The sequence below is a fragment of the Copadichromis virginalis genome, linkage group LG15 (assembly GCF_057382275.1).
Source record: "Copadichromis virginalis isolate Kocher_CV1m ecotype Utaka linkage group LG15, C_Virginalis_male_GT1.1, whole genome shotgun sequence".
Classification (NCBI taxonomy): domain Eukaryota; kingdom Metazoa; phylum Chordata; class Actinopteri; order Cichliformes; family Cichlidae; genus Copadichromis; species Copadichromis virginalis.
Window position 1 is genome coordinate 10,281,222 of NC_140632.1, and position 19,259 is coordinate 10,300,480.

Genomic DNA, 19,259 nt, shown 5'->3' on the forward strand with positions numbered 1-19,259 from the left:
GCACCTAGCTTTGTTGTTTGAATTGCTGTTTTTTATTCTTTTCTTTTTTTTCCATGTCAAAGCTATATTTGATTTGTCAAACGATTTTACAGTCTATTTTCAGCAATAGAAAGCAATGACTTAACATTTCTTTTCTTTTTTTTTAAGTGTACAAAAGAAAATGTCCAAAAAAGGAATAAAAACTAAAAATAAACACTACCCATGTAGACTCAGAATAGCACTTATTTAACAACTCCATCTCTACTGCAGTCGAGCGTCTCTGTTACGTACTTGGTGCGGATGTCTGGGTCCTCATAGCCTGAATGGCACATCTCACTGAAGCGGGACACGAAAAAGTCATAACTGCGGTGGTACGATGGCGTATCTTCTTCTATGTTGGCAAATTTTACAAACTAACGACAGAAGAAGGTAAGACAGGGGAAAAAAAGACATCCAGTTTTAATAGCATACAGATACACTTCAGCCTAAAAGATTTACAATAATATGCCCATTCCTTAAAAAGCCCAAGCCCAATAACCTGAGATCTGAGTGGTGCATATCTGCTAAATTAAAGCCAAACTAGAGCTCTCTTAACACAGGATTAAAAGTGAAAAACACAGGGCAGAGGGAGGCTATCCCACTGGGCAAGAAAATGTCACCAAGTAAACAGGCTGACATTTAGCTTCACACGACTCTCCAATTAATAGATTATGAAGTGAATTTCTTTAGAATCAAGCCAGATCATGATACTATGTGAATCAAGAATTACACCATAAAAAGTCAATACAGAAAATCATAATTATGCCATGCAAAGTAACACAGAAGTGTAGAAAATTAGCATCTAATGACGTCCTTGCTGAATCATTTCCTGTGTAGAGAATGAGTGCATGGAGTGGTTTTTGAAATTTAATGAAGTATCCTTGAAGTATCCTCGCTTCAAATTAAATGAAGCGAGCCGATAACAGTTCCTGTGAAGCCGCTCAGCTGCTGCAGCAATTTACTGCCACAGTTGATTCCTGGAAGCTGCCCAGTGTTACTGGCAGTAATGATGGGCAGCTTCCAGGTATTAATGTATCAACTATGCTGAAACTCTTCTTATTGCTTTCAGTTTGTTATAGAATTTTAGCATAGTGTCCAAAACCAGAGGCAATAGAAAACAGAGAAAACCTCCATCATCTCAATCACAGATTCCAAAGAAATAAAAGCAGGCTGACACAATCAATAGGTCTGGTGCTCAGGGCTGTGTTAGAGATTTCTCAGGAGTACAAGGTTTAGTGAAGGTTTTAGTCAGAGAAACAGAGTGCAACAATATCTGGCCAAGTTTGAGTCCTGTTGTAATAACCTCTTTAATCTTCCTTTTAATTCATTTCTCTCTGACTCTGACCTGCTTCTGATGAGCTACACTGTGCACACAAAGACAGTCAGAAGCTGTATGGCAGCTGCTCATGGTTTTGGCTGGTCTTAATATTTGTGTAATTTATGTCAATTCAATGTAGTTTACAGTTTGTACACATGGTGTCACTTCTGTGTGATTCACACAGAACTAGGGCAGGAACTTTTACATGCTCGGGGCCCTCATGCTTAGTATACCATGCAGAGGTATAGCGTCATTTATGTACTGAAATATAGTCTTGAATGAACAACTGAAGATCTCAAGCAATGTCCACACTGGAGGCGTCACAGAAAGCCAAGGGCATTTGGCGACTTCAAGCAACTACAGGAAAAACAACCTCTGGAGATGCAAAGCGTGTGTGTGTGTGTGTGTGTGTGTGTGTGTGTGTGTGTGTGTGTGTGTGTGTGAGAAAAGAAGGGGGCACAGAGATAAACATTTTTATTCCCAGAGGAGTGACTGAAGCAGCTACCAATGAGTGACATATGACCTCGTAGTAAATAAATTATAGTTACCTAGGCAACCAGAACCAGGAATGTCCACAATTGACCAGCCTTTAGTCACAAAGCCTTGTGTGATGAGTGTGCACGTAGCTTTATGGCTCTATAAGAACGGTACAATACAGCCAACTAACAACAACCTGTTTCACAAGCCTGAATTTGACACCTACTGGCAGTACTGAGCACATTTAATACAACAAAATACATCCTGATGCAATAAAACTTTAATTTTGTTTTTGCACATATGTCGGGAAGTCTTACCTAGCCTAGTTCACAGGTCTGAACACCACAGCTTGACAGGTGGATAGGAAGTTTAATTAAAATAACAAAGAAAAGATCTTTGTTGCACAGTTTACCTGCACCATACAGTTTAGACTTCCCTTTCAAGCCTCATCACTTTGAGATTGCACTCAAAACATATCATGGAGGAGTTTCAAAGCACTTTTCAGTTCAGTGACTTTTTGAAGGTTCTGTTCTGTGTCTTCATGTCTTTGCTGGTGTGTGAATTCAAACATAAAATAACATTGCAAATTATATTATTTGGTAACAGAAATTGTCTCACGGTAAATTAATACACGGGCCTTTTTAAACTCAGTAAAGAGGTAAGCTACTCAGTCTCTGGCCTCACTTGAAACTGTCTTTAGATTCAATTTTCCATTTCATTAAGCATTCTATCATATGCAGCTTTTTAACTTGCGGGTGCGGAGGAGGTCTGTTTAGTTTGTCATGTGCACAAGGCTATGCAGGTCACAGCTACAACCTGGCAGCCAGATTAAATTTTAAGAAGGGCCTGATTTTGTCCCATAGGCATGTGCTCTACATACACACACACACATTATATAATTTTATTTTGTGTGTATATATAAATTTCTTCTACTTGCTGAGTGTGTCAGGCTTTGTATTTGTGTTTTGGGTTTATAAAAGTGTGCAAGACAGAATGACAGCGACAAGCTAGCATGTCTCATCAGCCTGCACAGATGACTGCAGAGCATCGGCTGTATAGTCTAAAGCGAATCTGATTTCCTTTACGTGTCCTCTCCTGACCCAGCAGACAGTGCTGATAGCTGCTTCCCACATCAGAAGATACTCATCACTTCTCTCTGCCTACCACTCCGTCCCTGAGCTCTGATCTTTCTCAACACAGTATTCTCTCAAGGTTAACATCTCTCGCCTTTTACCATCACGTCAGGAAAGTAAATGCACCCTGTCAATTTCAGATAATACCTCTAAATCCACTCAAATGGGCAGTATTTGCTGCAGCAGGAAAGCTTAGAAACTAAGACACATTAACATCCAACAGCTTGGGTGTGAGAGCATTTCTGTAAATTTATATCACTAAAACAGCTGACTTGTGTCTGAAAAGATAGAACACATTATAGCTAGGCAAGTTTTCTTGATTATTAAATTGTAAATCAACTAAAGAAGTGTCTATGTTTAAAATCCAATAATATAATCTGAATGAAAGGACTAACATCCAGCAACATTGCACCCCTTGATTTGTTTTCCATACTTTTACTATTTTATACTACAGGCACTTAATTCTGTTGTAGATATAAGACAAGTATGCAAACCTATTTTTCCACAAAGCAAAATTGACAGAGAAATGCAGCTACCAGTCTTCTTTTTTTGATTGTTTGTTTGTTTTTGGTGGTTCATTATAAACAATGGGAGTCATCAAACTGATATAATGCAATAGTGAAATCCTGGAAACTCACTGAGTTGGTTCCTAGGATCTGCAGGCTGGGTTTGTCTGACTCCAGAAGCTTGCGCACCATCTTCAGAAAGCTCTCCACAAACAGGTTGATGCTTTGGCAGTGACATGCCATCAGCAGCTGGTCCAGGGCTTCCATGGCTATGCACACATACCTGGAATGGCAAAAGAGAGAATAGAGAGTCACTTTAACCCTGAAGATAAATGTAGTCTGTGCCTGCAAGAAATCAAAATAAGATAAGCTTTCCCAGACAAACTCTGGAGACTGAGCATATTCAGCTGGACTCTGCCAAGTGTAAATATAATCTGTACAGGCTGTTTGCATTTGTGAGAATCATTGCAGGGTGCTCAGAGAAAAACAACTTCACTGGAATATAAAGTAAGTGCAGACTGAACAAACACATCACAACGCATAACCCAAACCAATCGTGTTCTTTTTTATTAAAAACAGACCCATTTTCCTCCATGTCTTGTTGGTTATATTGCGAAGATAGTGACAGTGAGTTTCGAATGTAACGAGGAAACAGGGTCAAGAACACGCACGCAGAATACAAAGAAGGATTTTTACAGCACAGTCTTAAGCGCTTTGATAAGCTCAGATCTTATGCAGAGATCAGAACAAATCTCTTTGATGAAAGGATATTACAAGCACCACTTTTCCTATTACCAACAGCCAAGCCACCTCAAAATCTTCCCAGAATTTTTATGTTACAGCTTCAGTTGTGCTAGATTTAAATAAACTGATATGTGGCAAAGAATAAACACAAAAGACGCACAAACACCAAATGTTTAAGAGACTACAGTTGAAGCTCACCCGTATCTATGCCGAGCCACATCCCTTGACAGCCTCTCAGACAGGTAGGCTCCGATACGGTCCAGCTTCTCTGGAGCTGACAAGGCGTAGAATGTCAGCTTTTCCATGTTGGCCTTGACCAGACCATCCTAGGTGGGTGACAGAGGGAGACGGCAAAAGTGGGACACTTTGCAATAATCCAAAGGATCAGTTAACCCAGAATTTAAAAAAAAAAAAAAAAAAAAAAAAAAAATTGTCCGATGGGATTTACATACATGGGTTAATGTTCACTAACAGGCTTTGGCTCGGTTTACTTTTACAGCTTTTTTTGTGTCAATGGGGATAATAATTTATAAAATTGTTGTTCCAGAAATGTTTCTCTAATGCAACTGTGTGTGTTTAGTGACAAATATAAATCTATTCAATTCTAAAAACCCCAAATCAATGAGTATAACTAGATCATCAGGTTTTAACTCCTACTTTTCCCCTTGACCTACTTTACTGCTCTTCAGTTTGGTCTGGGGGAAGAGAGAGCTAAAAACACCAACAGTCCTCTGAGATCTCACTTACATTCGGACAAGACCAAAGGAAAAAAAAAAGAAAAAGAAGAAAGGAGTGAATGAAATAAAATTTGAAGGTTTTACACATCCGGACAAGACATGAGCGGTGTGTTACAAAAAAGAAAGAGTACACCTCATATTTCTGTAGCTTTTAAAAGTCACAACTGTTTTTAGTCTCTGACAACCTTTGGCCCACTTGTCTTTATAAAAGCGCAGATCTGTTATGGTCCCATCAAAACATTTCAATCAGGTTGAGCTTTGAACTTATACTGGGCTACTGCAACACCTTGATTCTTTTCCTTTTCCTCCATTCTGCTGCAGATTTGCTGCTGTGCTTGAGAGTATTGTCCTGATGAACGACCCAGTTTTATTCAAGCTTTAGCTGTCAGACATATGGCCTCATATTCGACTCTAGAATACTTAGTTGCTATACTATAGTTCATGGTTGACTCAATGACTGCTGCAGAGGTCCTTTGGCCGCAAAACAAGCCAAAATCTTCACCCCTCCACCACTGCACTTGATAGTTGGTATGAGGTGTTTGAGCTTGATTTTGGTCTTGTCTGTCCAAAGGTCATGTCCCAGAAGTCGCATGGTTTGTTCAGATTCAGTTCCGCAAACATAAGCTGTTCTGTCATGTCCTTTTTAGAGAGGGTTACCAAGCGTTTTTCTGGTAACCCTGCCAAACAAGCCATACTTGTTCAACCTTTTACTAATTGTGCTGTCATGAACTTTAACATTTAAATTTGCTAGAGTCTGAGATGGCGGGGGGGGGTTGCAGGAGGGGTGTCTGACAGTCTGACTTTGAGATGATACGATATCCACTGCTGAGAAGTTTGGAAACCACCCTGAAAGCTTTCCACTTGCGAATAATCTTTCTTCCTGTACAATGATGAAGTTCCAACTGTTGGCAAATGGCTTCATTCTCATTACTTCTCCAAGGTAATTGCTGGTGTCTTTCTTTCTTTGCTTTGTGTTAGCAAATTTCCACAACTTAAGACAACATGATTTTTATTGTCTTGATACATAAAACCTTAGAACTGGAAGAAGGTGTAATTTGTTTTTCTCAATATTGTACCCACATTAACAGAAAAAAAAAGTTACTTTCATAGACACTGTATAAATGAAAATGGGTAACTCTCTGTAAAATGATAAATCTTGTGATGAAGACATGAGCACCAGTGGAACTACTTATACAACCCAAGCATCCTGTACATAATTGTTCCTTTTATTGTTATAAGTTATGCATATAATTTGCCATTTACACGCACAAAAAAATAGCACATCACAATATGTTCAAAACAACTCACTCATGTTAGCTGGGGATGTGTCTCTAACCAAGGGACACATTTTAGCAGGATGAACAATAACAATGCCCCTTTTAATGTAAGTGCCTAAGTGGTAATGTCACAGCATGCACAAAAACAGGATGCAGTCATTGTTTTTATATATCTGAATTCAATCTAAGAGAGCACATCTGCTGTCATACCTGCGTACGAAGAATGCGCTACCAACTACCATCTTCTTGAAATTAGTTTAATGAGCAATAACCAGTTTGACTGTTAAGTTTACCTACAAACATGGCTTCTCATCCAAACCATCAACACAATTTTTAAGAGAAGACAGAAAAAGCACCAGTGAAATTAGTAGCTTTTTTTGGTCGCTACATTTCAGAATTTTCCAGTTTCACTACCCAGCCACTGCACATTTACAAATTAAATAGGACCTCAATTCTTTTCCAAATTTATTTTTTAGCAAAGACAAGTAAAAAAGAAAACAAATACATACAAACCTAAGAATACATTGCTATATTTAACTTCTTTACCATCAAGTATTTCAATAAATGCATATATACACACATTCACATGCTCACACGATGTGACACAATTTCGAGTCAACATTATCAGACTCCTTAATTATGCCTAATCTGCTGGAGCACCATTAGTTACAGACTCAGCCACTGCAGGTTTCATTTTGGAGCACAATAAGCAGGTGCACAGAGACAAAAAGCAGGGGGGAAAAAAGAGTTAAGTATAACTATGCCGCTGTACTGCAGACCATAGATCTAAAAGGTAAAGTGGGTTACTGCAGCAGCATTGAGGCAGTAATGAAGAGCAAATCAGCTTCTTCGTCTCAGCCCAGATTAATTCCCTTTATGAGTCATCTGCATCAGATCTCAGTAAATCAGAAAAATGGTAGGAAAGATGAGCTTTGAAGAAGGCAGTTATGTAGCTCAATATAAATCCTCCTAAATATAAATTGCCATAACTATTTATATTTGCAAGCAAAGCGACCACAGATGGATCCTACCAGCTAAACCTGGCAAAGCTCAATTTTTATCCTTAACGTACAATGACCCCAGTTATTTTTTATCCACAGATACGAAAGCACCAAATGATTTCTATATGTAACTCTACACTATGTAGACGAATGGTATTTGACTTTGACAACATGAGGTATTAATAAAAAAACAGAAAGAGTCACTTCTCACCTCTGGATCTTCTGGGAAGATGTTGTCTACCAGTCTCTTGTACCGAGGCCTGAGTGCCCCGCAACAGCCACAAACCCCTGAGGAAGGAGAAAATGGAGAGGAAAAACAAAAACAAGAGAGAAGTGCTCAATTAGGCTTGTGCAGCGTGACTGATAGAAATACAATAAATCAGGTCTTTTTCCTCTTTTCTTTTTCTGGTAGTAGTATTAGTCTGCACTCTGTCAGCCAAAGTAATGAGGTAGTCTCAAATCAGCCACATTTCGGTACCGATTCAATGAACACTGCAACAAATGGGCAATAAAAAAGTCATTCCAGTTCAGCAACTAATGACTTCACATTATTGCTCTCACAACAGAAGTAATGGTTGAAAGCTGGAGAAAAATAAGTTACAGAAAATAAACATTAACTTTAACAGAAGTCATACTGACCTGTCGGCAAGAAAAAAAAAAAAAACACAACTGCAGCCAGGAAAATGGACAAAATGGATTTGTTCATATTTGTCAACTGACAATAGTCAGGCCGTAATATCATTAATTTAGCAGCATACATAAATATAAACGCATGAACTTACAAATACATATAGCCTGAGACAAATAAAAAAAAATGTGTACAGTAGAAGGTGACTTCATGTCAGCTTTTAAAGAAATTCCTATACACACAATACGCCTACTTCATGTGGTACGGGTATGACATAATCACTCAAACTTTTGTTTTTAGCGTTAAAAAGATTTATCAAACCGAAACTTTATGTCACAAAACACATGTCAAATCAAGGCGATTCTGTGGAAAGACACTTCAGGACACCAACATATGGAAGGAATGTGGTCACCAGACAATTACAGTGACAGCAATGCCACTGAGATGAAACAGGCACACACACGCACACACACACACACCTCGCTTTCTCTCAGTCAAGACAGCCTTAAAGAGAATGATGCAGCACAAAGTACGAACTGTGAACAGTGATTTTTTTCTGACTTTGCACTGAGGAGAAAGCAAGCCAGGCAGAGAGGCAGAGAGCTGACATGATTGGTTGAGGGAATTCAGCAGTGATGAGTCATAAGGGAGACCCTGTGAAAATGAAAAAGGGACACCCTCCAAAATTCCCAAATTACGCTTTTACCTTTGAAGCATACGTGCATTTTTCCCCCCATCTTACTTCCTTTAAACTCACCGTGTGAGTTTTAGAGTCATAAAGCTAGACGAAAAAAGTAGGTCATAATGCAGTCAGCATTGCAGGCAAGTAATGAATGGTTCTCTGACACAAATAGAGACAGGAGGTATTTAACGTTTATTAAAAGAAAAGAAAATCAGTGCACTAAGAAAGATTTTCATCTGCCCTTCCTTTCTCCCAACGTCATCTTCTTCCCTTTTCTTAACTTAAATTAAAAAGTGGTTTATTAATCATTATTGTTGCTGCTGTTACACAGACTGAGCAACGTCTCATGAAATGGCAGTAAAAAAAAACAAAAACATTCTGAGCACAAAGACAACATTATTAGCGGTCTATTTGCTACACCTTTGCAATAATGGCTTCCATTCCATTTATAGACCATCTCCCAACTCAACACCAAGGTAATACATTTTTTTTTAAACTACTACCAAAAAAGCTATTTTCTGTTCTTCAAACAACACCATCAACAACACTGCTCACGCTATGCCAGAACTGACAAATATGACTTGCAAAATACTTTGTGAAATCCAATAAATAAGAAAAGCCTATTTATTTGGACGTGACAACATTTCCCCTTGTTAAATAAATATAAGTGATTATAATCACCATGCCTTGGTGTTAGCAATGTATCTATTAAGACAAAGACGGGAAATGTAAAGATTTTATGCACTCTTCAATATTTGTTCATAACGAGTCATATCTGTATAATAACGTATTAAAATATTACTTGGTAAATATCAAACACTGATATCAAACCATGAGTGTGTAACACCCACGATATAACCACACAAGATATCGCAATACCATGTTGCATCAATTCTTTCCCTCATCCCTAGTGTCTTTGTTAGTACAATCATGACAGGAAATTATACCTAATTGTGTAAGCAATCATCTTCATTGGGACATGTGTTGCTGCTTGAAAAACTTCCCATCACAAGACGTTGTTGGAAGTCAAATATGTGTGAGAAGAGGTCATGCATTACCAAAGTTAATTATAAATGGACACTTTTCAAGCCTGAAATGTGAGACACCTGTACTCCCAAAGAAACAGGACTATCCAATCTAGAACTTAATTGGCACAATCAAACTGTAAAAATCAAGGAAACAAACATCAGCCAGTGCACCTGAGTCACTGATGCTATCCCTAACGCTGAGTCCCTTCTCAAGACAAAAGCAAAGCTTTGGGTGGAAAATGATTTATTCCCAAGAGATGTGCATGCATGAGGGGTTTTTTTTTTCTCAAAGCACAAACATATCAAAGTCACATAGTATAACAACAGAAAAATTAAAAACAAAATATTTTCACACACTTTGTCTTATCTTGCATTTTTGGCCAACCAACTTTTGAAAACAAACACATTTAACATTTTATATTAATTTCCAGTATTTAAAAAAAAAAAAAAAGAAAGAAAGAAAGAAAATGAGTGTTGAGACTATTTAGACTTCTGAGCACTGCTGCTATAGAGATCGTCATTTAGACCGAGCAACAAGGCTGTGTATCAACATTTAGTAGCCTTCTGCTACATTATCAGTGACCCACGCCTGGCAAGGCAGCTGCAAGAACAGATAAGATGTCCCTAATAGACCTTTTAATAAAGTTATCACTTTGAGTACTAAAAGCGCGTTTTTCAAGACTCATGTCTGCTCTCTAAGTTGTGTTGAACTCGGTAGGAGTTGTCATCCATGTGCTCATCTCAGGGAAGTGTGAGTCTACTCGTAGCACTTCTTCTCTTTCCTCTATCACTTCAAACACTAATGAGGCCTCTGCAACTCTCCCTCCCTTCCTGCACCCACCTAAACTCCATCCACCTCCTGTTCACATCCTTGCTGTATTGGCTCAGGGCATGAGTGTAGGAGTCAACACTGAATTAATAAAAAAAAATACAGTGGGTCCCTAGTCTCCAGAAGAAAGGGTACCGGACAGACAGAGAATGGGCAGGAGAATGAGAGAAAGACATATACAGAGATGGGAGTGTGATGGGGGAGGTGAAATGAGATGTGCTGAATGAGTCACAGATTAGTGCTACTTATTGCATCTGCTCTGTCCAGGACAAATCTGTCCTGTCCTCTCTGTCAGCTGCACATAAAATTTTTTGGGGAAAGTCATTTCTAAATAAACTAAATTATGTAATATATTGGCATTTTATTTCACACACCTGTGGTGCAGCATTTGGATATATTCTGCCTTTTCCCTCCTTTTTAAAAAATTGTAACCAGTTCTCTTTACTTCAGTGTTAGATAGGGCTGCCACGATTAGTCGACTAGTCACGATTATGTCGACTATTAAAATCGTCGACGACTAATTTAATAGTCGACGCATCGTTTGAAGCTTTGTAAGATCACAAAGGACGCAGGAATGAGTAGTAGGATTTAAGAGTGTAATAACGGACTGAAACAGAAGATGGCAGCACTGCATGTACAAGGATGCCAGCTGCCGTTAAACCCCGAAGAAGAAGAAGCTGTGTCCCAGAATTCATAGCGCAGCCCAGCGCAGTTGTCAACAATGGCGGCAGCTAGTTAGTTTTAACTTTAGGCAAGGCAAGGCAAGGCAAGTTTATTTGTATAGCACAATTCAACAACAAGGTGATTTACTCTTATTATTCTTTCTGGGTCACAAAATAAACGTTTAACATATTTTCAGGCAAGAATGTAGCTGTGTAAACCTCAAATATCTGCTCAGTTTATCAAGACACCACATATTTTCAAAAGCGCTCCGACGTTTTCGGAGACGTCTGTTACCCACTAGCTCGTTAGCTAGGCGGGGGCAAGGCTAACTAGAGCCGTGAGAACACCGGACTCCCGGCAAATCGTTTTCAAACCCACCGCCGTCTTTTGCTAGTCAGGTTAAACATATATATAAGTCACTTAGATAACTTAAAAATGTTATTGTTTGGCTTTCTTTAGTATTTTATTTGTTCCTGAGTAAATCGGTTTGGCTGAGATTAAAGTTATAGTTTTTGCACAGCTAAAACTGTCAAGCAGACAGCTGATTATCAGAAGTGTGAGACGCTGGAGAATATACTCCGGTGTCCTGTTATATTTTAGAAAGCAAGGAGTTTATTAAACTTCACCGAAACAATCTGCAAATTTCATTAAAAATTAATAAACTACCATCTTGTCTTTATTTTTAGTTAGCACAAACACTTCAAGCTGTAAGCTAATGATAGTTATATAAGACCAGATGCTGCTGGTGCAATAAGCTGTACGCTGTACGTCCAATGGATGATGATCTGATTAGTCGACTAATCGCAAAAATAATCGGTGACTAGTCGACTATCAAAATAATCGTTTGTGGCAGCCCTAGTGTTAGATCAACTGACAGCTGAACAGTTTTTTGTAACGACACCAAACAGCATATTTGTTTCTACAACTCAACAAACTTGATGAAAGTGGCTCAAAGGGGCCGATTACACCCACAGGTCTTTATAACATAAAATTAAACTACCGCCATTTAAAACATTTACATATTCTGCTTGCACTCTAATTGTAATGTGCAATGCCGCTTCTCTGAGGAAATTTCTCCAGCTGATTTGCTGGCACAGAAATTCCTGTGATGTTTCAAAGTTGTGTTCAGTTTCTGTTATAAGGAATGAGGGCTGTTTTGTGCTTCTGCTAATGATGGGTTAGTTAGGGAGAAAAAAAAACTTAGAAGGCAAAACAAAGTGGGTGCACAATGATTTGGTCGACAGTGGTGAAAAGCACAAAGCAGGGGGTCTCACGACATCCACCCACTCTGCGCTGCAAGGTGACAACACATTTATGGGCTGGACACCGAGCTCCTCCACACAGACTCAAATAAGGAATAAAACCTACACAGCAAACACTGTGAGCAACACACTGACGAGCTTGAAACACAGGAACAATAAATCACTTGTAGCTCTAACACTAATACAACGACAAGGTGAACATCTATCGCTACTAATTGGATGTTAAGCTACACAATCTTCCAGCATGAAGTTATGAGTGGATATATACACACATGTAAGGGTGGGGGGGTCACCATCCTTCAAATCGCCACAGGAAGAAGCCAGCCAATCACAATCTATTTTTATCCTCCTAACAATGGGCCGGTACATTAACAGATTACACTCTCCATTTCCCCCAGGATATCAGCTTAACATTTCCACATTAGGGTGAGAGAGAAATGGAGAGAAGGGAGGACAAAACTGCACGTGGAAGTAAGAAAAATAAAGGCAAGCAAAAATACATAGCTACAGAAGACATGTTTTTGCATGATAATAACAATTTTTGAAAAAAAAAAAAAAACAGAAAAAAGGAAAAAATCCTCCACCCACTTACACAAACACCATGAGGTGTTAATAACTGCACTGTGGGTTCCCACATATCAGCTGTAGACACTAGTGCTAAATAAAAAAATAAAAAAATAACAGAAATTATCTCAAAGGATGCTACAAAAACATACATGTGAATGCACAAGGTGGTGCATGACGCTTTACGCATCTTGCAGTGTCATCTGCACCTGCTGTCCCAAATCTGCTCTGTTGTGCCTGAAGTCACATGGCGGATAAGAGAGAATAAATACAGTCCTGACACCCAGCAACAACAATATTTAACACACTTAATATCTGCCTGTGTGTATGGAGGTGTGCGTATACTTGGGAAACAGAACTGCAGGTGCACATTCAGACCTCACCTTCACCTAGGGTCATGCAAAGCGGTGGTTTTGAAGGCCAACGCTGACACACAGGCATACAGTGACCTTGCTGTAAATATACATACTTCCCCAAGAAACACATCACTTCTCATGAGGGTTACAAAGCAAGCTGCCCTTCAGGGGTGTCATTACATAAGAGGGAGGGGGGAGAGAGACAAAGTCCTGCTATTTTTACATCAGCAAACATCTTCAAACGTTGTACTCACACAAAGAAATGCAAGCACACAGCAGAATCTGGCAATACGGAGAGCAAACGAGAAACGAGGAGCGCGTAAGCAAATAACAAATAATGAGCAAGCCCATTTCAACAGCTAACCAGTATGCACAGACGCTGTCACTGAGTTTGGGAATACTGTACAGCAGATGAGGAGAGGAGCAGAGTACATATCATAGAGAAGAGGGTGACAGCCTTTTGGGAAGTGTGACAGGGAATAAAAATATTTGGGGATGACATAAAAACTACTCAAATGTCCTGCTTATATATAACCATAACACTCCACCATACCTGCCCACCATATCGCTTAGGTATGTTTGAGGTACTGGAAAATATGGAATTTCATAAGGAAAACATCATATACATCAGTTTTTCAGCCAATTAAGCCAAGAGCCAGATTCACAGCACACATTCGATCAGTGTGGGTGGAAGCAAACATGGCTGGTGTAATCCGACCAACACACTGATGGCCAGACCCCGCTGCCAACAAATCTATATAACACAAGCCTGGTCCAACACACTATGAATCCCTTAAACCTGCACAGACACTATAAGCTGAGCACACTGTACAGCCTTCAGTTTGAAGCGCCTGTGTTAAAAATCCACTCCAAACCAAAACCTTACTCCATCAACAGTCTGCAATTCAAAGCAAAGCTGGCTACATTTTTAATTAACACTAATCAATTAACCATATATCAACATGCCTCAGTAACATCAGAGCCAAAATAAATGTCAAAAACCATCTGGGGGATTTCATCAAATCTAAAAATGATCTTACCAGAGCTTTTCTGTTTTTAAAGAAACATAATTTAACACATAGTATCTAAAATACTGAAGAATCATACATATATGAACACAAGGTTATAACGCAAACACCCAAAGTTAACCAGAGTTAGCAAATACTTAATACACTGACAGGGAACACACCCTGTTAACACCAACTATAACAGAAAGAAACATTATCAGTGATAGTTAGGAGTAAATAAGTGTCTATTACCAAACATAAACATCTTCAAAGCAGAGTCCCCGAGTAATCTATTACTGTAATGTAACAGTGAGTATCCTTTTAAGTGTCCAAGTTCTCATAAGGCGCTTTCAGGAGCTGCTACACTCTAGTCAGAACTGCTTTTTATCGCAAGAAAGCCGAGAAGGAAACATCTTTGTAGAATGTAGGAAAACAGGCTAAACGGCGGATGCCTGATATTACTCACATGTTTACACAGCCCAGAATGCACAGACCAATATGCAATGGAAAAAGGATTGTTAACCTTACCGTACATTAGTCGTGATGTGGAAGTCGCTCACTACGGCCGTTTATGTTTTCTTAATGCAGCTTCAGTTCCTCATGCAGACACACTGCTGTGCCTAGAGGCACTGAAAATGCACACAAACACACGCACCGCTCAGCCTGGGATAAATGCCTGCACGTGTGCTTGGAGCTAAAAGGCATATGAATGTGCACCGTGATTGGTGCAGAGGCTGGCTCGCTGCTATGAGTTACACACGCACAGTCTCCTTGCCATGCAGGCACACACACAGTCATTCACACACTTGCGCACAAAAAGGGGCTGAGAGGCAACGTCAGAGGAAAGCATGCCGTGATGACCTTGGATTTTCCCATTCTTCTGCAACAGTGCTCCTTCTTAACGGGGGCAGTGCAGATTTTGACATGCAAGCGTGCATACAAGCACACCAAACTCACTTATAATCTACCTTTCAATTACAGAGGGAAAAAAAGGCAAGGACTGACAGAATAAGAGCGAAATGTGCACCACAAAGATGAAAAGGGAGAATACCTCCTTCCCACACAACCCTCTCGTCTCCCTCTCCCCACCCCCTGCCAGCATCACTCTTGCCCTCCTCTCATCATTAATCTTCCCCTCTTTTCTGCTTTACTTAAATTCAGCTTTTCCTTCTGCACTTATGCAACCTTCTGCCACACTTCCTTACAGTAGGAAATGTGCGATTACATAACCATGTGTACTGATATTTGCATAAACAAAAGCAAATAACCATTCCTTTTAATGAAGTGACAGTTTACGTTTTCTCTTCCAGGTTTCATTTTCTAAAAAAAAAAAAAAACAGCAGATAAATTCAACAGTAGGGCTGGGCCATATCATACCATTTATGGTAATACATGCTGGGCAACGGTGAGAAAATGAAATATTGAATATGGGTAAAACACGCATGCGCAATGCCTTTGTTTTCATACGCACATGGCGGAAAAACCACGGCGGCGACAGAGAATGAGAAGGGCGAAAGCAGATCGTTGAATGAAACGGATGAACCAGAATTGGTTTGTAAAAATGCTGCAACTTCAGTGGTGTGGAACTGGTTTAGCTTTCATCCGTCAAATACACACCAAAGCACTATTTTTGGCAGAGCATGCTAGCGGGCCGTCGTTATTACCGTGTTTTTTGGAAACTGTGTGCCTTATGTATGAATTCTGGTTGTGTTTACTGACCTCAAAACAATTTTATGTGTTACACGGTGCTCGAAAATCTGTCAAATGTTTTAGTATGACTTTGCTAAGCTACGAACCTGCACCGCTTGATGGATTGTCGGAGCATTACAGCTATCGTAGGCAGGAGCCTCGTGCAGTGATGCGTACGGTGCTTTAACATAATATTACCGTATTGTGTGTGTATAACCTCTTTTTAATGTTTTGTGGATATTATACATGGTTATGCTGAGGATATGTCGGCCAATTTCCATTGGAAATGCCTTTTGATTAAACTGTCAGCAAGGAATTTGCATTTGCACTGTTACATTTTTTATATAACTTTAATGCACATAAAAAACAGCTGCTTGTTTATGTGAAAATACATAGATGGGGTTTTTTTGCACTAATAAAGTTGTGGAGTTGTAAAGTAATTTGTCTAGTGTCAATTATATCGTCAGTTATATCGTTATCGCAAATTTTCAAATGTATGTCGTGATAAATATTTTTGGTCATATCGCCCTGCTCTATGCAACAGCGCTTGCTTCCATCTCACGAATGGCAAAGCTCATCACCAGAGCAACATGAATGCGCCACAAAAGCAGAACTTTCAAATGAATCCTATCTTTTTATAACTATTACCACAAAGCCATTAAAAAGAGATACGATCATCACATTTGTTCTAATGCACAAATTTGCAGCGGTTTGATCAGAAACCTCACAATACTGCAGTGCACTCATAAAAACTCAAATGCACACTTATTATGTATTAAGTGCTCAGTCTCTCTGGTTCACAGTTTTCAGTCTTCTAAGACGATCTTATAATGAACTAAACATCTAAAATAACAACATGTTAGGTGTTTCTCTCTTATGTGAAATAGTAGCAGCTCACAGGGTTTTAGAATGCAAAGATCCATCAATCAAGCTCAGTTCTGCAATTCCCAAAAGTGCATTATTGATTGCCAATGAAATCAGCAGTTGTACAATTAATTGAGGTTGGCAATAAATTGATTGTAGTAATAAATAAAATCTGCCTTGGTAACTGGGCAACACTGTTTAGCAGCACCTTGTATTATTAACTGTGAACAATCTCAAGCAACTTTGAGAGAGGCAGACCCCAAATAATAGTTTCCATTTTCACAATGACTTATTTTTAAGTAATGTGAATTTGGGAAGTATGGTAAAAACCAGCTATTCAGTGACACTAAGCAGGGTCCCAAAGACCACAGGGGAGGTGATGTTGTCACTTACCCTTGCCAACGCGATGGTCCAGAAGGGTACGACAGTCCAGTGCCAGCCTCTGAGTGGCCGGGACATCAGGCGGAGGCAAAGGCATGGTAGGCAACAGACACACACACACACACACACACTCAGACAAACACTACTCCTTTCATAGATACAAAAACCTTTCTTCCTAAATCCAAACGTATATAATATAAACAAAACTTGGTTTCTTGTTTAACAGAACTTGGTTTCTGCACCTACACATAAAAGCTAAACTTCCATCCCAACACAAACACTCAAACCTAGAAACAAAACTTCTCCAAAAACTTTAAAATACAACTAAACTTCACCAAGACACCCCACTGAACACCAACTTGTATGTCCTTGTCACACAGCTTCCTTGTAATGTATGCCACTGCATACACAGGTTGTCCGCATTAACGAAGAGATTAGTGATTAGTCCTTCTATAGCAGCTCTGCTCCGTGTGCATCCCTCTCATTAATAAACATCTCACTGACACAATGGACCCCACTATCCAGCTGGGACTGCTCGCTGGGCGAGAGAGGGAGAAAGAAAGAGTAGGGTGGAGAGAAGCAGGGCAAAAGGGGCACTGTGGGATAGCCATTCAGTGAGTGGGCTTGAGATTCAAGGAATGCAGCCATGGATGTCAGCTAAGGATGCCAGCACAGGCAAAAGGTCTGCAGGGGATTTTTGGTGCAAGTTCACACACTTGGCTGCAGGACCAGATAGATCATCCAGCCGAGAAACAACAATGGGAAGCTTCTATAACAAAAACTTTCCTTCTATCTGATAGCAGTGGTTCATCGTGGAGTGTATGTTTATTGGTGTATGCATTTTGGGCTCCTTTTTTTGGTTCAACTTCATGTGGAGGACATGATTTATTACTCTAGGCAGTGATGGAGCAGGTGTAAAATAGCTTGCCGTTAACGCACCTGACATGCTGAATATCAGTCACAAGGAGGCGTTGCTTTTCCAGGATCCAAGAGAAGGGCAGATGGGTGGTACTTAAGTCCTGAGCTGAGTCTCCACCACTGCTTCGAAAATCAGGAAAGCTGCTGGATTGTCTTCGGCCTGCTGAAGTTGGAATGCCCAAATTAGCGGAAGCACTAATATATACTGCTAACACCGAGTATATCCGAACCGATCATTTTCCTTCATCGTTTTCCTAGCCAGTGACAAGAATATGGTGAAATTATCCTCCAGCATCTGGACAGAAATGCGAAATCAAGAGTTACCGGTTAAATAATAACACGTTAGCATTCCCATTCAACAACCATTTTCTTCTACAGCACTCCAGTACATTTCCTTGATTTCTTTTAAGTTTAGACACAAACTTGTCTCTACTAGGTGTAACAAGCCTAACTCCTACGATTCAAATGTAGGCATAGCTCCTAGCGAAGTATGCTAACGTTAACGTGGCTAACTATATCTATAGCCCCCCGTTATTTATTAATGTCGGAAAACATTTTTTGCTTACCATGAATTAAAAAACAGTTAAATCCCAAAAGTATGAGGCATGCGGACAGGTAACGGTGGACAACTTAACTAAAGTTTAGCTACGCCGGGACATCATTTACTTAGCCAGACGGCTAGCAGAGCAGTTGCTCCTGGCTAGCCGTAAATATGGTGACAGCCCACCACTCGATTGAGCCTTTAGTCATGTTAGAACATGTACAATTCACACAGGACCTGCCCCTGTCTTTGAATCACTGGATAAATACTGAGAGGGAAAAACATAAATTTAAACAAAGCTTTATTGGGTAAGATTCTGAAAACATAATAAGAAATAATACAGATTTATTGGAGTACAGAAAAAAAATACAGTACTAGGCGTAAAGTTACTTAATCTAATAACCTAATTTAATTTAGTCTAGTGGATGTTACTGATGTTGCAAAGCAGCTGGTAAGATTATAAAAGTCAAGAGGACACTGGTAGTCATTATACATGACAAATATTGGCTTTTTGTTTCCAGAGAAGATGCCAATACAAATCATCTGAATACAAATTCAAACGCCATACAGTGTTTAAATCAACTCCTCAAACGGTTTTCTATTCAGTGCTGGACTCCACTGGATGATACACTACCT

The 19,259-nt window shown here is 39.5% G+C and overlaps 1 protein-coding gene across 2 annotated transcripts in view; it reads right to left on the reverse strand.

Annotated features, from left to right (window-relative positions):
- LOC146691842 (protein EFR3 homolog B) overlaps window positions 1–17,618 on the reverse strand; it is a 30,219-nt gene extending 12,601 nt beyond the window's left edge. Inside the window, exons 1-5 of one of the 2 annotated variants that reach the window (XM_085431833.1) lie at window positions 17,177–17,618; window positions 7,423–7,499; window positions 4,395–4,522; window positions 3,585–3,735; window positions 271–392 (exon numbers count right to left, since the gene is read on the reverse strand). In XM_085431833.1, coding sequence (XP_085287959.1) covers window positions 271–392; window positions 3,585–3,735; window positions 4,395–4,522; window positions 7,423–7,499; window positions 17,177–17,261 — 563 coding nt within the window. In that variant the 5' untranslated portion in view covers window positions 17,262–17,618. The remainder of the gene's footprint in view (window positions 1–270; window positions 393–3,584; window positions 3,736–4,394; window positions 4,523–7,422; window positions 7,500–17,176) is intronic. The other variant, XM_085431832.1, reaches the window with a different exon arrangement.
- Between the last annotated feature and the right edge of the window lie 1,641 nt (window positions 17,619–19,259).